The sequence below is a fragment of the Piliocolobus tephrosceles genome, chromosome Y (genome assembly GCF_002776525.5).
Source record: "Piliocolobus tephrosceles isolate RC106 chromosome Y, ASM277652v3, whole genome shotgun sequence".
NCBI lineage: Eukaryota > Metazoa > Chordata > Mammalia > Primates > Cercopithecidae > Piliocolobus > Piliocolobus tephrosceles.
This window is the reverse complement of record NC_045456.1, coordinates 3,411,573-3,430,770: the sequence shown is the minus strand read 5'-3', so window position 1 is coordinate 3,430,770 and position 19,198 is coordinate 3,411,573. Positions and strand designations below refer to the sequence as shown.

Below are 19,198 nucleotides of genomic sequence, written 5' to 3'. Positions count from 1 at the left end.
AATATTTTTGACAAATTTGCAAGTGTTCATTAAATTTGTGTTTTATCCAACATTCTCTGAACTAAACTGATACACTGAATAAGGTTTATATGATTCTCTCCATATAAAAACTTTCCTATTTTCCCAAATTAAATCATATTTCTCTTTCTTTCTCTGTCCTACTAAAGATGGTTTCCACTGTCCTACTGGACTGAGTTATTTACTGAGTCTTGTCAGTTACTGTCAGTAAAATATTTTAATGACTTAAGACGTTGGTGGTCACATAGTTATCGTAAATTTTTCAGTTGCATGGTTTCATTGGTGAGTTTACCTAGTTCCTAATAAAAATTAGGCATGGTGGCATATGGTGCATGGGTACAGAGGTCCCAGCTACTTGGGAGACTGAGGCGGGAGGATCACCTGAGCCCAGGAGTTGGAGGCTATAGCGTGGTGTGATTATGCCTGTGAAGAGTCAGTGCACTCCAGGCCTGGGCAACACAACAAGACCCCATTTCATTTTTCTTTCTTTTCTTTTTTTTTTTTTTTTTGAGATAGAGTCTCGCTCTGTTGCCCAGGCTGGTGTGCAGGGGCGCGATGTCGGCTCACTGCAAGCTCCGCCTCCCCAGTTCATGCCTTTCTCCTGCCTCAGCCTCCTGAGTAGCTGGGACTACAGGTGCCCACTACCACACCCGGCTAATTTTTTGTATTTTTAGTAGAGACGGGGTTTCACCACGTTAGCCAGGATGGTCTTGATCTCCTGACCTCGTGATCCGCCCGCCTTGGCCTTCCAAAGTGCTGGGATTACAGGCGTGAGCCACCGCGCCTGGCCAGACCCCATTTCTTAAAAACACACACATATATATTTGCTTCATTAAAATATTGCTGATCATGGCTGACACGTTATTATTGTCTCTCTATTAAAGAGAGAGACAACAAGGTCGGGGAGAATGTGAGGAGGAGCCCAAGTCCAATGCAATCACTGAAATCCAAATGCAACTGGAAAAAGAAGAATACCAGAAAATGGAATTCATGGACCTAAAGAGAAAATGCTGAATGCATCGTCTTGGTAAATAAAAGCCCTGTTATGCACTGGAGTCCCTTAGCAAAGGATCTTTCACCCAGAAGATACACAGAGAGTCAAGCCAGGTAACTCCAAGGCCAACATTTCTCTCACCTCTGCTGGCTGGCCATGCCTCACGGGGGAGCAGGAGCTGCAACACTGGATGGCACAAAGCCCTAGCAAACAGACTCATGACAGTCAGACTGTCTGGCAAAGGGGAGACATGCTTACTTGGATATCACAGGAGAAGATGGTCTCTTAGGAATGCCTCCAGAAAACTCGCATCTTTTCAGAGGGGACCCGAAGTTCACAATGGGAAGAGAAGTTGCTGTTCGCTGCCCCCGCTTCACCTTCTCCACCTGTAGGGGACACAGGATAGCTACAGTCCTTGACTGGCACTACTTCCACAGTTTATGAGACTAATACCCCAGATGGAACAATGCACAGCTTTCTTTCAGAGGGATTGATATGAAGCTATAATGCTTCACATGACAGGCATCTTTGCAGGGAGGCAGGATGAGGTCATCATATTTACATTATCCAGTTAAAAAAAAAAATCAGCCTCAAAATGCAAAGATTTCCTTCTCCTTGTTATCTTTCAAAGAGTTAACAACACAATCATATTATGGTCCTAGACATATAGGAACTGAAAAGAGTACAAAGATGTAAAATCACTACAAAAAATTACAAGTGGGTGAAAATGTGGTTATAACATCCAAGACAGTGAGCTGTGGCCCCTGATGGTATACATGGTATAATGGGGTCTGCAACCCCATCTAGTCCTGTAGGTCTTCCCATCACCTCCCCTGGCAAAAGGGAATAGACATCAGTGCCTAGCCTGCACAAAGGTTAGCTCCCTTCTCTCCCTACCACACTTTTCTGTAGCAAGTCCTCATTTGGCCCCCACACTCCATCAATCCCTTTCAACACTAATCCACTGTATAGTAAAATCCAAGAGTCTAAAACATGCACTTCTAAGAGCCACAACAGATTTGAAAAGAAAATATGGCATTATAAAATGCAGTAGTTTTAAAATAAGTCCTGACATTATTTGATATTCCTCCCTTCAACAGATGAGACTTAATTCCTCTCCCCTTGAGCGTGGGTTGATCTTAGTGACTTACTTAAAGGACACTGCAGCTTCCCGAAAGCTTGCCTGGAGGGAAGCCAGCTGTGGCATCATTTGGATACTCAAGCAGCTTTATGGACAGGCCCATGCAGTGAGGAACTGAGGCCTCCTGCCAACAGCCATGAATGAGCCGTCTCAGACGAGGCCCAGCTGTGCTTTCAGATGATGCAGCCCTGGCCAACATCTTGACCACACCTCATGAAAGACCTTGTACCCAGAACCACTAAGTCACTCTGAATTTCTGACCCAAAGAACCCATGAGTTAATAGATATTTGTTATTTTAAGCTGCCAAGGTTTGAGGTGATTTGTTAAGTAGCAATTGATAACTAACAAAAGTAGTATGGCATTGTGTAATTTCTAAATAAACAGACACAATTGGGGGTGCCTGCTCAACATTTGATTTACTGATAGTACCAGTATGCCATCAAAAATGTTTAAGCTTGGCATAGTAACACGTGCCTGTAGTCCCAGCTACTCAGGAGGTTGAGACAGGAGGATTACTTGAGCCTAGGAATTCAAGGTCAGCCTGGGCAACATAAAAAGACCTCATCTCAAAAGAATATTTAATGATTACTTTGTAGGTAAAAGTTGATGCAGATCCTCAGTTCTAGTTAGGTGCACAGGCAAGACTGACCCAGAATCAGATATCTGTAAAGAGGAAGACACAGGATATATAGAACATTCCTTCTGACTCCTGTCCTCTGGAGGGCAGGCTGTGACAAGGACATCATTAAGAATTTGCTCCAAGGTACTAAGACTTAAGAGGGTGCAAAAACTTAAGTGATTTTCAAAGGTTGGTTAAAATTTTGAACTAAATTTATCCTTTCCTGCTTTGAGCAGTCCCAGGAGATTGATGGAAACAGAGAGCCCAGGTCAAGCACAGAAGTAATAACACCATCAGACAGAACACGGTTTGTAGGAGTGAGTGGGTGGGTGATTTTAAACCTACCAGAGAGGCCTCTCCTCCTGCAAGGGCTTCTTTCCCAACATCTCCTGCGCCAGATATAGATGTAGATGTAGCTTTCTTCTTCTCAATGTTTCGAGTGGGTGAAAACTTGTAAGAAGGGTTAAGAGGGCCAAGAGGAGCTAAATGAGGACAGACAGGGAATACTAGAAAGTTACAGTATAACAGCCAGAAGGACAGAGAGTACAGATGGAAAAAGTAGAGCAGAGGTGGGAAGAACACATTTCTGTTAAAATACGACCTGGGCAATGAATATCATACTTTTCTATTGTACACAGGATGGATCTTACCCTAAAAAGGCTCCCATACTCAGGAGTCAAGTTTATTCAAGTTTATTTCAGGGGTTAAAAATCTGAACTTTGGAGCCACAGAGACCTAGCACTGCCACCTAATAGCTGGATCACCTTGGGCAGGTTATTTAACCTCTCTAAACATTGATTTCCTTGTGCACAAAAGGGTTAACATAGCAGATCTGACTGCTGTGCTTGGAAAGGCCTGCTTACATGGGTGGCCCTTGGCTGGCATCTGGGAACTTAGATTTCAGGAAGGGTTCCCACCATTAACTGATGGGTGTCTAAACTGTTTATACAAACAGTATGGTTTATGCTAAGCATCTGCTTTTCTTGTGGGAGTCTGGAATCTGGGTATGTGCCTGGGAGGGGATGCCTACATATCTAGCCCCCAGTAAAAACCCTAGGCAATGAGTTTCTAGCCAACTTCCCAGCCTGGCAACATTTCATACATGTTGTCACAATGTGTTGGTAGAGGAATTAAGCTCATCCCGTGTGACTCTAGTGGGACAAGACTCTTGGAAATCCGCAGCTGGTTACCTCTGGACTTAATCCCATGCACCTCCTCCATTTGCTAGTTTTTTCATGTTTCCTCCTACTATAATAAATCACAGCCATGGGTTGGGCATGGTGGCTCACCTGAGCTCAGGAGGTTGAGACTAGCCTGGGCAACATGGTGAAACCCCAGCTCTACAAAAAATACAAAAATTAGCTTGGCATGGGGGCACACTCCTGTAGTCCCAGCTACTCTGCAGGCTGAGGCAGGAGGATCACTTGAGCCTGGAAAGTTGAGGCTGCAGTGAGTCAAGATCGCACCACTACACTCCAACCTGGGTGACAGAGAAAGACCCCATCTCAAAAAAAAAAAAAAAAAAAAAAAAAGCTAAGAAAGAAAAAATAAGTCAGAGTCATGAATGCAACTACGGTGATTCTTCCAAGTTCTCCTAGTCAATCATCAAACCTGGGGTGGTCTTGGGGAACTCTGGCACAACTAATGTCAGAAATGGGAATTGCTGGAATGACCCTAATTCGCTGAAACATGGTAAAATCACATTTTGGGAAAAGGACAAAAGGGAGGAGAACAAACTTGTGATGCCTGGGTGGCTATGAAGTTATCCATGGTATAAAACAGCAGCTAAGCTATTGCTAGAGGTAAAAGTGACCTATGGAATTTAAAGACGACCAATGCAGCTCCAAGAGAGTTGGCTGGATGGATCCCCCTGGCTGCTTTTGGCTGTAGCACGCTAGCTAAAGCGAAGGAAAAAGCACAGCCCAAGAGATGCCTTTGGTTTTTGTTTTCTCCTCCAAGTGAGAGTGAGACACAGCTTCCTTACTTTTTGCCAAGCAGTGGGTAGGTTGGAATTTAAACTCCAATATTAGAATCAGAACAAGTCTCTGTAGTAGATTTTTCTGCTAGGACTTTTGCGTAATGGAGCCTCTGGAAAAAGGGAGCTATGAAAAGACAGGCAATTTCTAGAAAAAGACACTCTTTCCGAGTTTTAAAAATTGACTAGGGACCACTATAAATATAGAATGCCCTTCATGGGGCCCAAAACTATAAAAAGATCCTGGATGCTGCTAGACTGGGTCACATACAAGTGCCCACAAGACAGGGATTGTTTTCTGATGGGACCATCCACAGTCAAGCTGCTCATTGGCTCTATATTTCTGATGCAGAGTCTGATTATATTCCCAACACATGACTTCTACAAAAGCTCCAAGTCACATCACAGGCGATGTGACTCTTTCAGCCATCTCTAACAGATTGAACTCCACCCCCTCTGGGGCAAGTGTCACTGCTGTTGATGTTTTGTGTTTAATTTTCTGGAGTAGCTGCAGTTTGTAATAGACTGAGATCCTGACTATATTTCCTCTACCTTTCTCTCACTACACGTGTCAGTAAAGGAATTTGCTAAATGCAGCTGTCACTGGAAAGGGATTGATCCTTTCTAGGCTGCTCACTGGATAAATGATCAAGATGAAAGGGCTCAGAGGTGATACAAACCTACTTTAAAATGTTTTGAAAATGTAGGATTTTAGCCTAATACCTGAACACAATATATCTTTCTGGTTAAGTTGGATTAAAAATGGGTTTTAACAAATGCTTTTGTCCTTTCTTTGAAAGGTCTGGGTGAGAGTAGGGGATGATTAAGAAAATGTAAAGTTTTGATTATTGAATAGGACATGGAGAAAAACAACATAATCCAACACCTGGGGTGATACAGCGATAGGGAAGGACATTTGTGCTCTGTTTTTCATAACTGCTCCTGGAAGTGCTCTCCTTCCTGAAGGAAAACTCCCTGTACTGAAAGCACCTTGGACTCAGACCCATGGCTGAGCCTAGATGGCACGTGACAGCATGACTATGAGTCGGCAGGGGTGGGGCCAGCTCCTGTATGTCCCAAAGAACACCTCCAGATGCCGTCTGCACTTGCCAAGAAGATGAAGTAGGGTCACTGGTAGAACTGCTTGGGACTGATGGCCTCAGGCAGCCCCCATAAAACCTGGGATGGAGCTGAATTACCTGCACTGGACTGAGCACCCTGAAGTGGGAGGCCATGTTGGTGACTGCCTGACCAATGATAGCCTGTTAGAGTACCCTAACATCTTCAACTCTTTGTTTCCAGGGAACCACATGAGCCCTTGGGGATCACAGTTCCTATGTGCGTGCCATGATTATCATGACACCACGTCAGGCCTGGAAGGCATTGAGATCAGTTTCAACTTACTGGCCAGAGCTGTTCTGGGCCTGAGTTGATGCCACGGGCCAGGTAAAAAGATTCATATAGCAACTGACGGAGGAGGTCACCTGGCTGTCTCAAACAGACCTTTCTAAGGCCAGGTGCAGTGGCTTAAGCCTATAATCCCAGCACTTTGGGAGGCCGAGGTGGGAGGATCACTTGAGTCACAGAGTTTGAGACCAACTTGGGCAACATAGGGAGACCCTATCTCTACAAAAAAAAAAAAAAAAATTAGCTAGGTGTGGTAGCACACACCTATAGTCCCAGCTACTCAGGAGACTTAGGTGGGATGATCACTTAAGCCCAGGAGGTTGAGGACGTGTTGAGCCATGATCATGCCACTGCACTCCAGCGTGGCTAAGAGCAACAGAGCAAGACCTTGTCTCCAAAATAAATAAATAAATAGATAGATAGATAGATAGATAGATAGATAGATAGATAGATAGATAGATAGAAAAGAAAAGAAAAGAAAAGAAAGAGAAGAAAAAAGACAGACTTTCTGGTTAATGAGATTTGCTTTAACTGCTAAGTCCCAGAACCCCTAAAGGACATAACTGAGATCAATATTGCAGGATGGTCTCACCCCCTGCTGTATGGTGCTCCACTGAAAAATTTTCTGTAAAGACACCTTGGCCAAGGGTCAAGTGGGTGGACTGTGCAAAAATGAGCTAACATAGCAGGCCTGACTGCTGTACCTATAAAAGCCTGCTTACAAGGTTAGCCTTTGGCTGGCACCTGGGAACTTAGATTTTGGGACGACCCCGCCTTTAACTGATGAGTGGCTCACTGGGCATAAACAAACAACATGGTGTATGTTGAATACCTGTTTTCCTTCTGGGAACCTGGAATTTGGGTATGTGCTGGGCAAGGGGTGCATGTGACCAGCCCCCTGTAAAAACCGGGGGCACTGAGTCTCTAAAAAGCTTCCCTGGTTGGCAACATTTCACACATGTTGTCATAACTCATTGCTAGGGTGAAAGGCATCCTGAGTGGCTCCACTGGAGAGGACTCTGGAAGCTTGTGCCTGGTCTTCCCAGGACTTTGTCCCATGTGCCTTTCCCCTTTGCTGACTTTGCTTGCATCCTTTCACTGGGGATCCTGTGAGTCTTCCTAGCAAATCACCGATCCTGGAGTTGCTATTAGGGAACCACAACATATTCCTTATTCTCAAAATGGGGTACTTCCTACTTGCTAGGGTTTTTTGATATATAATTCATATACCATAAAATTCACCCTTTAAAAAGTGTACAGGACAGGCATGGTGGCTCATACCTGTAATCCTAGCACTTTGGGAGGCCGACGCAGATGGGTCACGCTTGAGCCCAAGAGTTTGAGACCAGCCTGAGCAACATAGTGAGACCCTGTCCCTACAAAGAATCCAAAAAATTAGCCAGGCATGGTGGTGTGTGCCTGTAGTCCCAGCTACTTGGGAAGCTGTGGTTGAGAGGAGGGCTTGAAGTTCGAGGCTGCAGTGAGCTATGATCACATCACTGCATTCCACCCAGGGTAAAAGAGCAAGACCCTGTCTTTAAATACATGTACATATATATATACACATACACATATACACACAATTTGGAGGTTTTAGTACATTCACAAGGTTGTGGAACCATAACCACAGTCTACTTCTAAAACATTTTCAAGATTCCCCAAAGAAACTCTTTGTCCGTTAAGCAGTCACTCCCCTTCCTTCCCTCCTCCAATCTCTGATAACCACCATCTATTGTCCATCTTCATGGATTTTCCTATTTCAGACATTTCATGTAAATAGAAGCATACAATTTGTGGCCTTTTGCAACTGGTTTCTTTCACTTAGCATAGTATTTTCAAGGTTCATCTATCTTGTGGTATGTATCTGTATTTTTTTTTTTTTTTTTGAGATGGAGTCTCACTCTGTCACCCAAGCTGGAGTACAGTGGTGCAATCTCGGCTCACTACAGTCTCCATCTCCTGAGCTCAAGTGATTCTCCTGTCTTAGCCTCCCAAGTAGCTGGAATTACAGGTGTGCACCACCACACCCACCTAATTTTTGTATTTTTAGTATTTTTAGTAGAGATGGGGTTTCACTATGTTGGCCATACTGGTCTCGAACTCCCCAACTCAAGTGAACCGCCCGCATCAGTCTCCCAAAGTGCTGGGATTACAGGCATGAGCCACCATGCCTGGCCTGTATTTCTTTTTATAACTGAATAATATTCTACTTTATGGGTATATCACGTTTTGTTTCCACTTTGTGGCTATTGTGAATAAGTTTTGGTGCAAACATATGTTTTTAATTTCCTTGGCTGTATACCTAGAAGTGGAATTGCTGGGTCGTAAGGGAACTCTATGCTTAAGTTTTTGAGGAACTGCCAGACCATGTTCTACAGCAGCTGCACATTCCCACCAGCAGTGTGTGAGGGAAGAGTGTCTCCACACCTCCACCAACATGTGGTTATTTCCCCTTTTAAAAAAATTCTAGTCATCCTAGTGGATGTGAAGTGGCAACCCACTATGGTTTTGATTTGCATTTCCCTAATGATTAATGATGTTGAGCATCTTATGAACTTATTAGCTACCTGTACAACTTCTTTGCAGAAACGGTGTAACTGTTTGGAAGCAGCTACAACTAGGCAGAAGTTTTATGTCATTTATGTATCATCACACTGAGTACACTATCTTGAGAATAGAGAGTAGACCTGACCTTAGGCGGACACAGTACTGCTCATCTGGAAACAAAGAGAATCCCAGCCCCCACGAATCCTGACATGATGACTTGATCTGCTTCGATAAAGGCAGAGCTTTGATGGTCTGGTCCAGTGTTTCTCAGACTTCAATGTGTAGGTTGGGTGGGGCCTTCCAACCAAGCTCCTAGATGCTGCTGCCATTGCTGGTCAATGGATCACCTTTTCAGTAGTGAAGCTCTAAACTTCTGTTGAGCTTTTATTCTGCGCTAATCATTGTGCTATCTCATTTGCGTGCACTCTCTCATTTAATCCTCACAATAATTTAAAATAGCTCCATCTTATATATGAGAAAACTGAGGCTTAAAGAAGTTAATTAACTTATCCCCAATGGTGAGAGCTAGTGAATGGCAGAGCTGGCTATGGGACTCCCCAGACTGGTCTACAGGCTATTTTGCCACATCATCTTTTAAGAAGTCTACTAACCTGCAGAGTTCATCAAGTGGGTTTCTCTTCCCCTAAAGGACATGCTCTCACTCATAAAATAATTTACTCACCTCTGTGACACTCAAAAGAAACATAAAACAGTAAAACACTGGTATAAGACGTTATTAACCAATGAAGACATTTCACAAAGCCAGCAAATAGGAAGCAAAACCCAAAAATTCAGGAGTAAATCCTAGGCTGACCAAAACCTCTTTGGGCATTTTCCCTGGCGTTACCAGCTTAGCCTCTTTTACCTGAATCACTGGCCTGCCCAGAGAGCATGACTGAAGCTCTGCTTCTGGCTAAAGAAGACTGTGTGGGTGTCAACAGTCGCGAAACAAGAATGGCTTCCATTGGACTAAGGTGCATGCGATGAGCTGAGGGATGGAATCAAATGAAAATTTTAAAAAGCAAAATTAAAACAAAACAAAATAAAACGTTTAAACAACACAATGCATGGTGCAAATTAACTTTTGGGTGGCAGAACATGGAAAATAAGAATATTTGAACAAAGGATGGATTTGGAATGTGTCATAGTAAAATAAAACAAATAATGTGTCCTTTAGAGTTTGGGAAAGTGCATTAATTGTCACGAGGTACCAGAATCCATTCAATATGCCATTGCAGTACAGTGACCTGTATCACTCAGAGAATTAGCCCACCTCCCAGATGTAATATGGATTCAGGAAATCATTTATGGCCAGGCATGGTGGCTCATGCTTGTTATCCCAACACTTTGGGAGGCCAAGGCAGTTGGGTCACTTGAACTCAAGAATTTGAGACCAGCCCGGGCAACATGGCGAAACCTCGTCTCTACAAAAAATACAAAAAAATTAGCTGGGCATGGTGATGTGCGCCTGTAGTCCCAGCTACTTGAGGCGATTGTATCACTGCACTCTAGCCTGTGCAACAGAGAGCCTGTCTCAAAAAAAAAAAAAAAAAAAAATCCTTTACTCCAAGTAGAAAAAAATTATGCCTATAAAACACTTGTTTGAGGTCCTGTGCTAAGAAACATTTCATAACACACTGATTTTTAAATAAAATGTCATCCTGTAATAGTATAAAAATATATCTTTTCATACTTTTGACATGTCAATAAGGGTAAAAATTAAATGAAGAGGCACAAAAATACAAACAGCCAACTGATTATCAGCTTTAATGAAAGACAGTAGTATTCATAATCTAGAAGTCAATGACCAAAATATTTAGATCAGTTTAGAATGTATTATATATGGCAATGAATTAACTTTTCCCTCACTCTGTATTCGGCTCTTCATCACTTCCAGGTTCCTGGTGCTTACCATGAACTGCATCACAGATCAGTAGCATTATGAACCTTATAGGGTCTCTGACACACATAACATGCCTCTGGGATAGAGGTACAAAGTCAATGTCAGTGGAAACAACCAGGAAGGCACATCAGCCTCTGCCAAGTCGCAACCAGCCTCTTGCTCTGCCCTTGGTGATAACTTGTGCTAAACACTCCACTGGCACCTGATACTTCTTCAGTGTTGCTTTAGAATAAACATTTAGTGCATGGAGAGCTTCCCTTATTTCCTTAACCTATATACTCTGAAAGGTATAAACAGACTTTCAGTGACTTATCTGAGCCTTTGTGAGAATGCAGACCGTGTTAAATCTACTCAGGTTCTGGAACTGGCACACGTCCCATACACATCATCTCCCAACTCAAAACAGAGTGCCACCCATTCTTTTCCTCTTTTAGAGGCCTCATTAGTTCTGTGCTTCTCTTTTCATCTACAAAATGGGCAGGCCTATAAACCACAGATGATGGCAGAACCCCATTTTTTCACATATCTAAGCCTCCCATGTAACTATAACTTATCAATTCTGCTCTTTCTGGTTAATCAACTGTATTCCATCATTGACCAGGTAGTTACTTTAATGGTCACATCTGCCCACTGGTTAATTAATTCCTGGGCAAGCTAACTCCTACATGCAATGTGGAAAACAGAACAGTTTCTTTCAGACTGGGAGACTGCATTAATTCTTGCCTCTATTCAACAACGACCTGGCTCTAAAGAGCCATACCACGTTCCAAAGTCCCACTGACAAGGCCCTAGGGCTCCCACATTCGGACCACAAGACTAGGACAATGATGGTATCTGCAGAAGGCTCAAGAGGAGGCTCTCACAAAGACCAACGTTAAGATGCTCACACCAGAAAAGAAACAAACTGGAGAGACCAAGTCTACACATTCACTTGCCTCGGTCTGGGGAATAGGATATTGCCGCGGTGGATGAAGACAGGCGTTTACTCATGGGAGGCTCCGTCGGCTTTGGCAAATTCATAGTTGATGTTGAAAGTTTGTCACATGCTGCAGAGAAATGCATTAAAGACATTGGTATTCATCACACTACTGTAGAACCGAGAAACACATATCCCGAAGTGTCCTTCCTGTCCTCATCCACACACCTCCTAAATGCTGTGGCACAGCATGCTCTGCTTTCATCATCCTGGCATCTCATTATCCTAATCTGGAAATGCCCAGGCTACAGCAGCCCTTGGTCTGCAGCAAGATCTCTGCAATTTCTTCACTGTGTTGTCATCTTCAATTTCAAATGTTCAACCTTACTCAACTGTTCAACTAAAGCCATGTTAATCCCACCAACAAATCATTTTCTTTTATCTAGGAATTTTTGAGCATGCTCACATCACACAAAAACAAAACCAACCTGGACCCAGAGACAAATCACCAACCACTAGAAAACGCCTTATGGTCTGACTGTCACTGCTTGCTGAAACCGATTCTTTTATGAAGGTTATCTATAGCTCAGGTTGGAGAGAGATGAAATCCGTCCTCTCGGAGTTGTATTTAAAGCAGAACGGCTTCTTTAGCAGTTGGTTTTCCTTTTCTTACTTAGTAAGAGACAGATCAAAATGGCCCTTTCGCAAATGCTTTAACTGTTTGAGGTTAGGATTTTAACAGGTGACCTTGAGTTTGGTGTTCTCATGTTCCAGTCATTATTTCAGACTGGTCTCTAAATTAAACCATTATAGCAAACAAAGAGATGCTGACAGTGCCCTGTCAAGCTATGTTAAAGCCTGAGGCCAAAAGAAAAATGTGTGCTCTTGGTTGTAGAAAAAGCAAAGTCATCAATAATATTTTCAAAATCTACTCCTTTGCTCATCTTGTTTTCACATGAGAACTGCTATGAGAACTGCCGTGTTCTATAATTTCTGCTGACCAAATGACAATCTTAAATAATTTTTTCTTTTTTTTTTTTTTTTGAGATAAGAGTCTCACTCTGTCTCCCAGGCTACAGTGCAGTGGCACGATCTCAGCCCACTGCAACCTCCGCCTCCCGGGGTCAAGTGATTCTCCTGCCTCAGCCTCCTGAGTAGCTGGAACTACAGGTGCTCACCAGCATGCCCAGCTAATTTTTGTATTGTTAGTAGAGATGGTATTTCACCATGTTGGCCAGGATGGTCTTGATCTCTTGACCTTGTGATCCGCCTCAGCCTCCCAAAGTGCTGGGATTACAGGCAGGCGTGAGCCACTGCACCTGGCCCCAAAATTGTTAATTAACTAAAGCTGAAGTAAAAGTATAATAAATTTGATTTGCATAGAAACAAAGTATTTAAAGTTGAAATGTGAGTTTTAATACTCCTACTTTTCAATTTTTCCATATTTTAAACTACTTTAACATTTTGAAAAAATTAAACATTAGAAATTACATAAAACCATGTATATAGGGGTGCACATTTTCCCTTTTGCTTCAGGCTCTGATATGCTCAGCATGGCACTGGTCTTTAGAAATGTGTTGTTTATTATGGATTGTTTTGCATTAATTTTGATTTTATAAATATCACATTAAGATATTATTTTATCTTTATTACTGAGATTTTTGGCACTCCCTTAAATTGTGTGCTCTAGTCAAGTACTGCACTCATTTCACCCTGGCCCGGGCCCTGGGTGCTGATTCCCAGTGGGTGATTACTCCATCTCTCTGCACCTTTCTTTTCTTTTTTCTTTTTTTTTCAAGACGGAGTCTTGCTCCATCACCCAGGCTGGAGTGCACTGGCACGATCTCACTGCAACCTCTGCCTCCCGGGTTCAAGCAATTCTCTTGCCTCAGCCTCCTGAGTAGCTGGGGCTACAGGCAATCGCCACCACACTTGACTAATTTTTATATTTTTAGTAGAGGCAGGGTTTCACCATGTTGGCCAGGTGAACTCCTGATCTCAACTGATCTGTCTGCCTCGGCCTCCCAAAGTGCTGGGATTACAGGCACAAGCCACCACGCCTGGCCCTCCTGCACCTTTCTTAGGGGGAAAGCCAGTGCCCACGCTAGAGGTAACTCTGCTTGTGCAGCAAAATTGCTGTTACGAAGCACCCCCAATAAGGATTATTAATTGTCAAAGAAATGTCAGAAACCAAGGATATTGATTCCTGCTGCTAATATGACTTTCTGCATTGCTGGTAAATACTGCATCCCTTTTACATCTTTTTTTTTTTTTTTTTTTTGCCAGTTAAAGATGGATTGAATTTCTAAAGTCATTATTAAATGGGAACAAAGTTTGGCTAGTTCTGTTCTTGATCTAGACCAGAGGAGTTTCTCAGGCCTGTATATAAAACAGCCTATTAGACAGAGAGATAAAATCAAGCACAAAGCCAAATTATCTAATTATTCGGATTCCCAGTGTTAGCACTGATAAATTCCCTACCACTTCCTCTCAAACACCTCTACAGGAATCTATCACTTTAACACTAAGCCTAAGTTTTCCATTCAGAACTCTGGGTGAATATAGGTTTTGGTAACCAGAAGTAATCAGAATGCCCTACTACTTAATGTCTACAACAGATGATGAAGAGATTGTTAAAGATCTGAATGTGCAGAAATCCAACACTGACAAGATTTTCAAGGCAGACATTAGTGAGTTGAGGATAAAATGTTTCCAGGGCACTAAGATGTAAGGCATGCACCACTCTATAATGACAGAGGAACAAAGAAATATGGGTATGTCATTCACGTTGCTAGAAAAAAAAAAATGTAACAGGCCAGACTAAGAAATCAGTTGTAAAAGTGCTTGACACAGACGTGGTGATGGAGGAGGGTGATCAGAACAGTTATCACAAAATGCTATGGCACAGTGATGCTCGGATATACCATTGGTGGACTCGGCAGCTGCGGCAGTGGTCCCTGCATCCGGAGGGAGGGTGCTGGCTGCTAAACCTAGAGGAGGGGGTGGGGTATTTTCTGATTCACCTACACAGCAAAAAATCAGAGCAAAGAGAGGTAAAAGAAAAAAGTCCCAATTTTTTGTTGCTTCTTAGTTTCTAATTAGGAAATCAGAAAAAGTAACTGAAATGCATTGTTGGCTTTTCAAAAAAGAAAAAATAAAGTATATTTACTGCCCAAAAGTTAAAAGCACAATACAGCGGAGTCAAGAACTGTCCTGTAAACTCAAATGCATTTGCTCTCAGATAAAGCTAGTACACACCTCCTGCATAATAGAGTGCTAAGATCGCTGAAATGTAGTGAGACACTGAAAAGAAGGAAAAGCCATCCAGAGACTAGTAACAATCCATATATTAAATTACAGATTTGAAAATTTAAAGATGAGTATGAACTGGTAATGAAATAAGTCACCCTGAAACAAAGTCGAAAAAGCAACAAAAATTTAAAATGAAGCAGGAAATAGTCCAGCCCTTTTTGGAGGGTAACTGCGACTCTGCTTTTCCTGATTGCATCTGGAAAGTAACAGAGTCTCCTGCCGTTTCCCTCCCCTGAAGTCAGACCAGCCCTGGGCTTGCCAGCTGGGCCCAGCTCACTGGGCTCTGCGTTCAAAGTCTTTTCTTTTGCTCTCCCTGAATGCCCAGTTTTTGTGTCAACTGCTGTTTGCTATCAAGAAGAATGCATAGATCCCCTTCATAACAAACGCATGCATAGGAATCTTGGCAGTTTTAAACATCACATCTGAACGTGGTGCCTCTGAAAAGCTGTACAAAGCATCCCCCAGATCCTGGAGACACCCAGCGGTGCCCATGATCCCCTGCCTGCTCCATTATTTCCCACCCGGGACCTGAAATACAGGGGCAACCCTACACTCACCATCATGTCCTCCGGGTCCAATGGCCAGTGGTGTTCCCCACGAATACTTCTTTTTCAGCTCCAGCTGCTGTGTGCGCTCCAGGGACCGGCGCATCATCGCCTCCAGCCGTTCCTACACAGTTCATGTAAGACGAGTGTTAACAAGATTAACTACCTGGCCCCACCACACTGCCTGCTGCCTCAGAGCATGGTGTGAGTCACCAAATGGGGCTTTCTGTGCTCAGCATCCAAAATCCAGGCATATGTGCTCTCTCTGCCACACCAGCGTGTTCTGGGTAGGTAAAGAGTAAACAATGCAGCTAGGCTAGCACTGGTTCTCAATCCGAACACTGCGCGTCCTGTCCCCTCCCCTCTCTGGGGAGAAGCTGCCCTAGGAATAATGCCCAATAAGCATTAACTCCTTGAGGCCTATCTCAAGCCACTTTGCCCTATCCAGGAGAGCTGGAATTCTGCTCCAGAACCAAGATCATCTTTTCTAGTTAAAAGTATAAAACATTTTGCTTTGAGAAAATTTTAATGCAAATATAATTTGAGTTTTTGGGGTGATACATGACACTGAGATCTATTTTGCAAAGCTGCATTTTCATCTTGGACTTCTTAAAGGGGAACCAACTGTTTTACATAGTGTGACACTTTTCTGCTATATAGTAATCTGGGATAATATTGCATATTTCAAAATTTTCAAGAGGCAAGAGTAAAGAACCTTCTGGCCACAAAATAAAGCATCCACGCATTCACAGTTACGTATGTAGAGGAGGCAGGGAGGCAGAACCCAGTAATTTTTAACCAGAAGAGAAAAACAACCATTAGGCTTCGGCTTCTCTTGTAACAGTATTTATCAAAAACACTTTCCTGTATTACCCAAATTGTTACTTTCATAAAGTTGTCCTTGGTGCTGCAGTGAAGGTGCTCTAATTCTGCACTCCCCACCACCTCCGTGACACTGCAAATACCAACTCCTCTCCCTATCTCCACTGGAGAAGACCTGAGCTAGCAGTTATAATGATACCCTTTTGCCCTCATAAAGCCCAACCCTGAGATGCTCCAGGAATTGGGTTAATTGTAGCCTGACTCCAAAACAAAAAGATACAATTGTCTCCTGGCTTAAAGAAACACACACAGAAGCAAAATTAAGTTAGGACAGCATCAACTGAGTAACCATGACTTAAAGATCAGGAAAAGGCTCCTTTATGTCACACTTACTAGAAACATATAAAGGTCATTTAATAGGTATCTGGATTTATCCCTTCTGTCTATACCAGAGGGATGAGATGAGGATCTGGCTTCTCCACATCTCAGCCTCCTCTGCATAATTTTTCTCTGAATAGCACTTTGCTAAGAGACTGCCTCTCCAGGGACCTATGAGCAGAAAGGGGGATTTTTACCTCCTGTAAGTCTTATATTTGTATTAGCTATTAACTGTGCTCTTGTTTTTGGCCTGAGACTCTACAATCATGAGTATGCATGCCTTGGCAGAGTCCAGTCCTCACGACCCTGGCCCATTAAATGATGATGGCCAACTCGGACAGTCTGCCTGATAAAAGCTGGGGCTTGGAGGGAAGAGAACTCTGCCATGTGATGCCTGAAGTACAGCCACTTGAGATTGGGGCTGAATAGTATTTCATTATATGGTTTTAACATAAAGTGTTAACCAATGACCTAACTGAAGTGTTGAAACCTTTCATCCTAGAGTGAATTAAGTACTGGGTGGGTTATGGTAGATTTCCTACATGCCAGAAGGACCTCAAAAAGTGGTCCCTTCTCTACTAGGGGACCGATGAGAACAAAGAACAAGTGAGCTTCACTGAACCAGCCTGACCACTGATCAGCTATCTGGGGGGCATCGTTGTAAGGGAATGAGTGCTCACTGAAAGCCAGACCTGCCCCTGGACTTTTCAGTGACCTCTAGAAAAACTACCCCTGCCATCCATCTCCAGCCAACTGAGCTGCTCCAAATCCCACCACTGGAGATTCATTCCTTCAGACCTTGAGGTGGCTGATGAAAATACAGCTGTCCCTGAGAGAAAAACACACTCACTTTGTATCACCCACTTTTGGAGAGATGATGAGAAATAGATGATAACCAAGTTCTAAGAGAAGAGGATTTATGGAACTCCAAAAAGTCAGAATGGGGTGATTCACACATACAGAAAACAAAAGTTGTCCAGTGCACAAGTCTTATTTAATGTTAGTCCTGTATAGGTCAGTATTGCCTCGTGTTTGTGTGTATCTTTTTGTTCCTTCATATGGGACTCCATATCCCAGATTTGGACTCAGGAGGTAAGGATTCAAATCCCACCTCTGCCTGCTGCTTTTTATCCCCGTGAACTTGAACTAATCACTTCCATTTCAAGGAAACTGGGCTTCAGTTTCCTTGCCTATAAAATGGGATGAGCTTACCTACATCACCAGGTCACGCTAAGTCTATGGGATAATGACTAGTATGCAGTAAGTCCTTAAAAAAGCTAAGTGAATCTGAATTTAAGAGGAAGATTCTTATCAGGACCATTTACAGCAATAGTTCTCAAATCTGAGAGATCAGGTAGGAGAATCCCCTAGAGAAATTGTTAAAACCCTGGGGTTTATCCCCAGAGTTTCTGAGTCAATAGGTCTGGGGTGGAGTCTGCTGAGAATCTGCATTTCTAACAAGTTCCCAGGTGCTGCTGGTCATGGGATGCCCAAGCAAGAGCCACTGGTTAGAGGAAAGGCTGAGCATGAGAAAGTGAGCATGAGAAAGTTCCATCACATTAGAAAAACAGTATTAATAAATATCAGAACTGCATACTGCAATTCCTGCCAAGTTCTGGTTCTCCTGAGTATCATCTGATGATCAACAGAGGATGGGGAAAGGGCAAGGCAAATCCTTGTCCCTAGAATCTCCTCTATTAGGTAGGGCTTAGTGGAAGGAAAGAAGGAAAGAAGGAAGGCAGGGAAGGAAGGGAAGGTAAGGGGAAGGGAAGGGAAGGGGAAGGGAAGGGGAAGGGGAAGGAGAAGGGGGGGGAGGAGGAGGGGGAAAGGGAGGGGGAGGGGGGGGGGGAAGGGGAAGGGAGGTAGGAAGGAAGGAAGGAAGGAAGGAAGGAAGGAAGGAAGGAAGGAAGGAAGGAAGGAAGCCTCACACTTGATGTCTTGAGCTCTGGCTTTAGACCTGTCTGGATGAATTTAGAGAATCACAACCAAGGTGACCCCCGAACTGGCTGAACAGTATTAAAGGTCGCCAGCAGGGCACATTCCAGACACTTGTTACTCAGACAGCAGTCTCTGGCAGGAATGGGTGGTAAGGGTGGCTGGGCCTCTTCAACTGCCATTATATATTTTTTTGTTTGTTTGTTTGAGATGGAGTCTTGCTTTGTCACCCAGGCTGGAGTGCAGTGGTGCGATCTCTGCTCACTGCAAGCTCCACCTCCTGGGTTCAAGTGATTCTCTCACCTCAGCCGCCTAAGTAGCTAGGATTACAGGCGAGCACCACTATGCCTGTGTAATTTTTGTATTTTTAGCAGAGACTGGGTTTCACCATGTTGGCCAGGCTGGTCTTGAACTCCTGACCTCAGGTGATCCACCTGCCTTGGCTTCCCAAAGTGCTGGGATTACAGGCATAAGCCACCGTGCCTGGCCCATTACATGTGTTCTGGGGATGACACTGCAGGGACACACCCCAAGTGGTCCTCAGCAGGGATGTGTGAAGAAAGACAGACGAGAGAGAGAGAGAGAGAGAGACAGACAGAGAGAGAGAGACACAGAGAGACAGAGACAAAGAAAGAAAGAGAAAGAAAGAAAGAAAAGAAAAGAAAAGAAAAGAAAGAAAGAAAGA

The 19,198-nt window shown here is 43.4% G+C and overlaps 1 protein-coding gene across 1 annotated transcript in view; it reads right to left on the bottom strand.

Moving 5' to 3' along the window:
* The window catches only part of MAP7D2 (MAP7 domain containing 2), a 59,492-nt gene that overhangs the window by 36,175 nt on the left and 4,119 nt on the right, over positions 1–19,198 (bottom strand). The window contains exons 3-8 of the mRNA XM_023199052.1: positions 15,391–15,502; positions 14,446–14,544; positions 11,541–11,651; positions 9,568–9,690; positions 3,119–3,279; positions 1,271–1,398 (exon numbers count right to left, since the gene is read on the bottom strand). Of these exons, the coding sequence (XP_023054820.1) occupies positions 1,271–1,398; positions 3,119–3,279; positions 9,568–9,690; positions 11,541–11,651; positions 14,446–14,544; positions 15,391–15,502 (734 nt within the window). The remainder of the gene's footprint in view (positions 1–1,270; positions 1,399–3,118; positions 3,280–9,567; positions 9,691–11,540; positions 11,652–14,445; positions 14,545–15,390; positions 15,503–19,198) is intronic.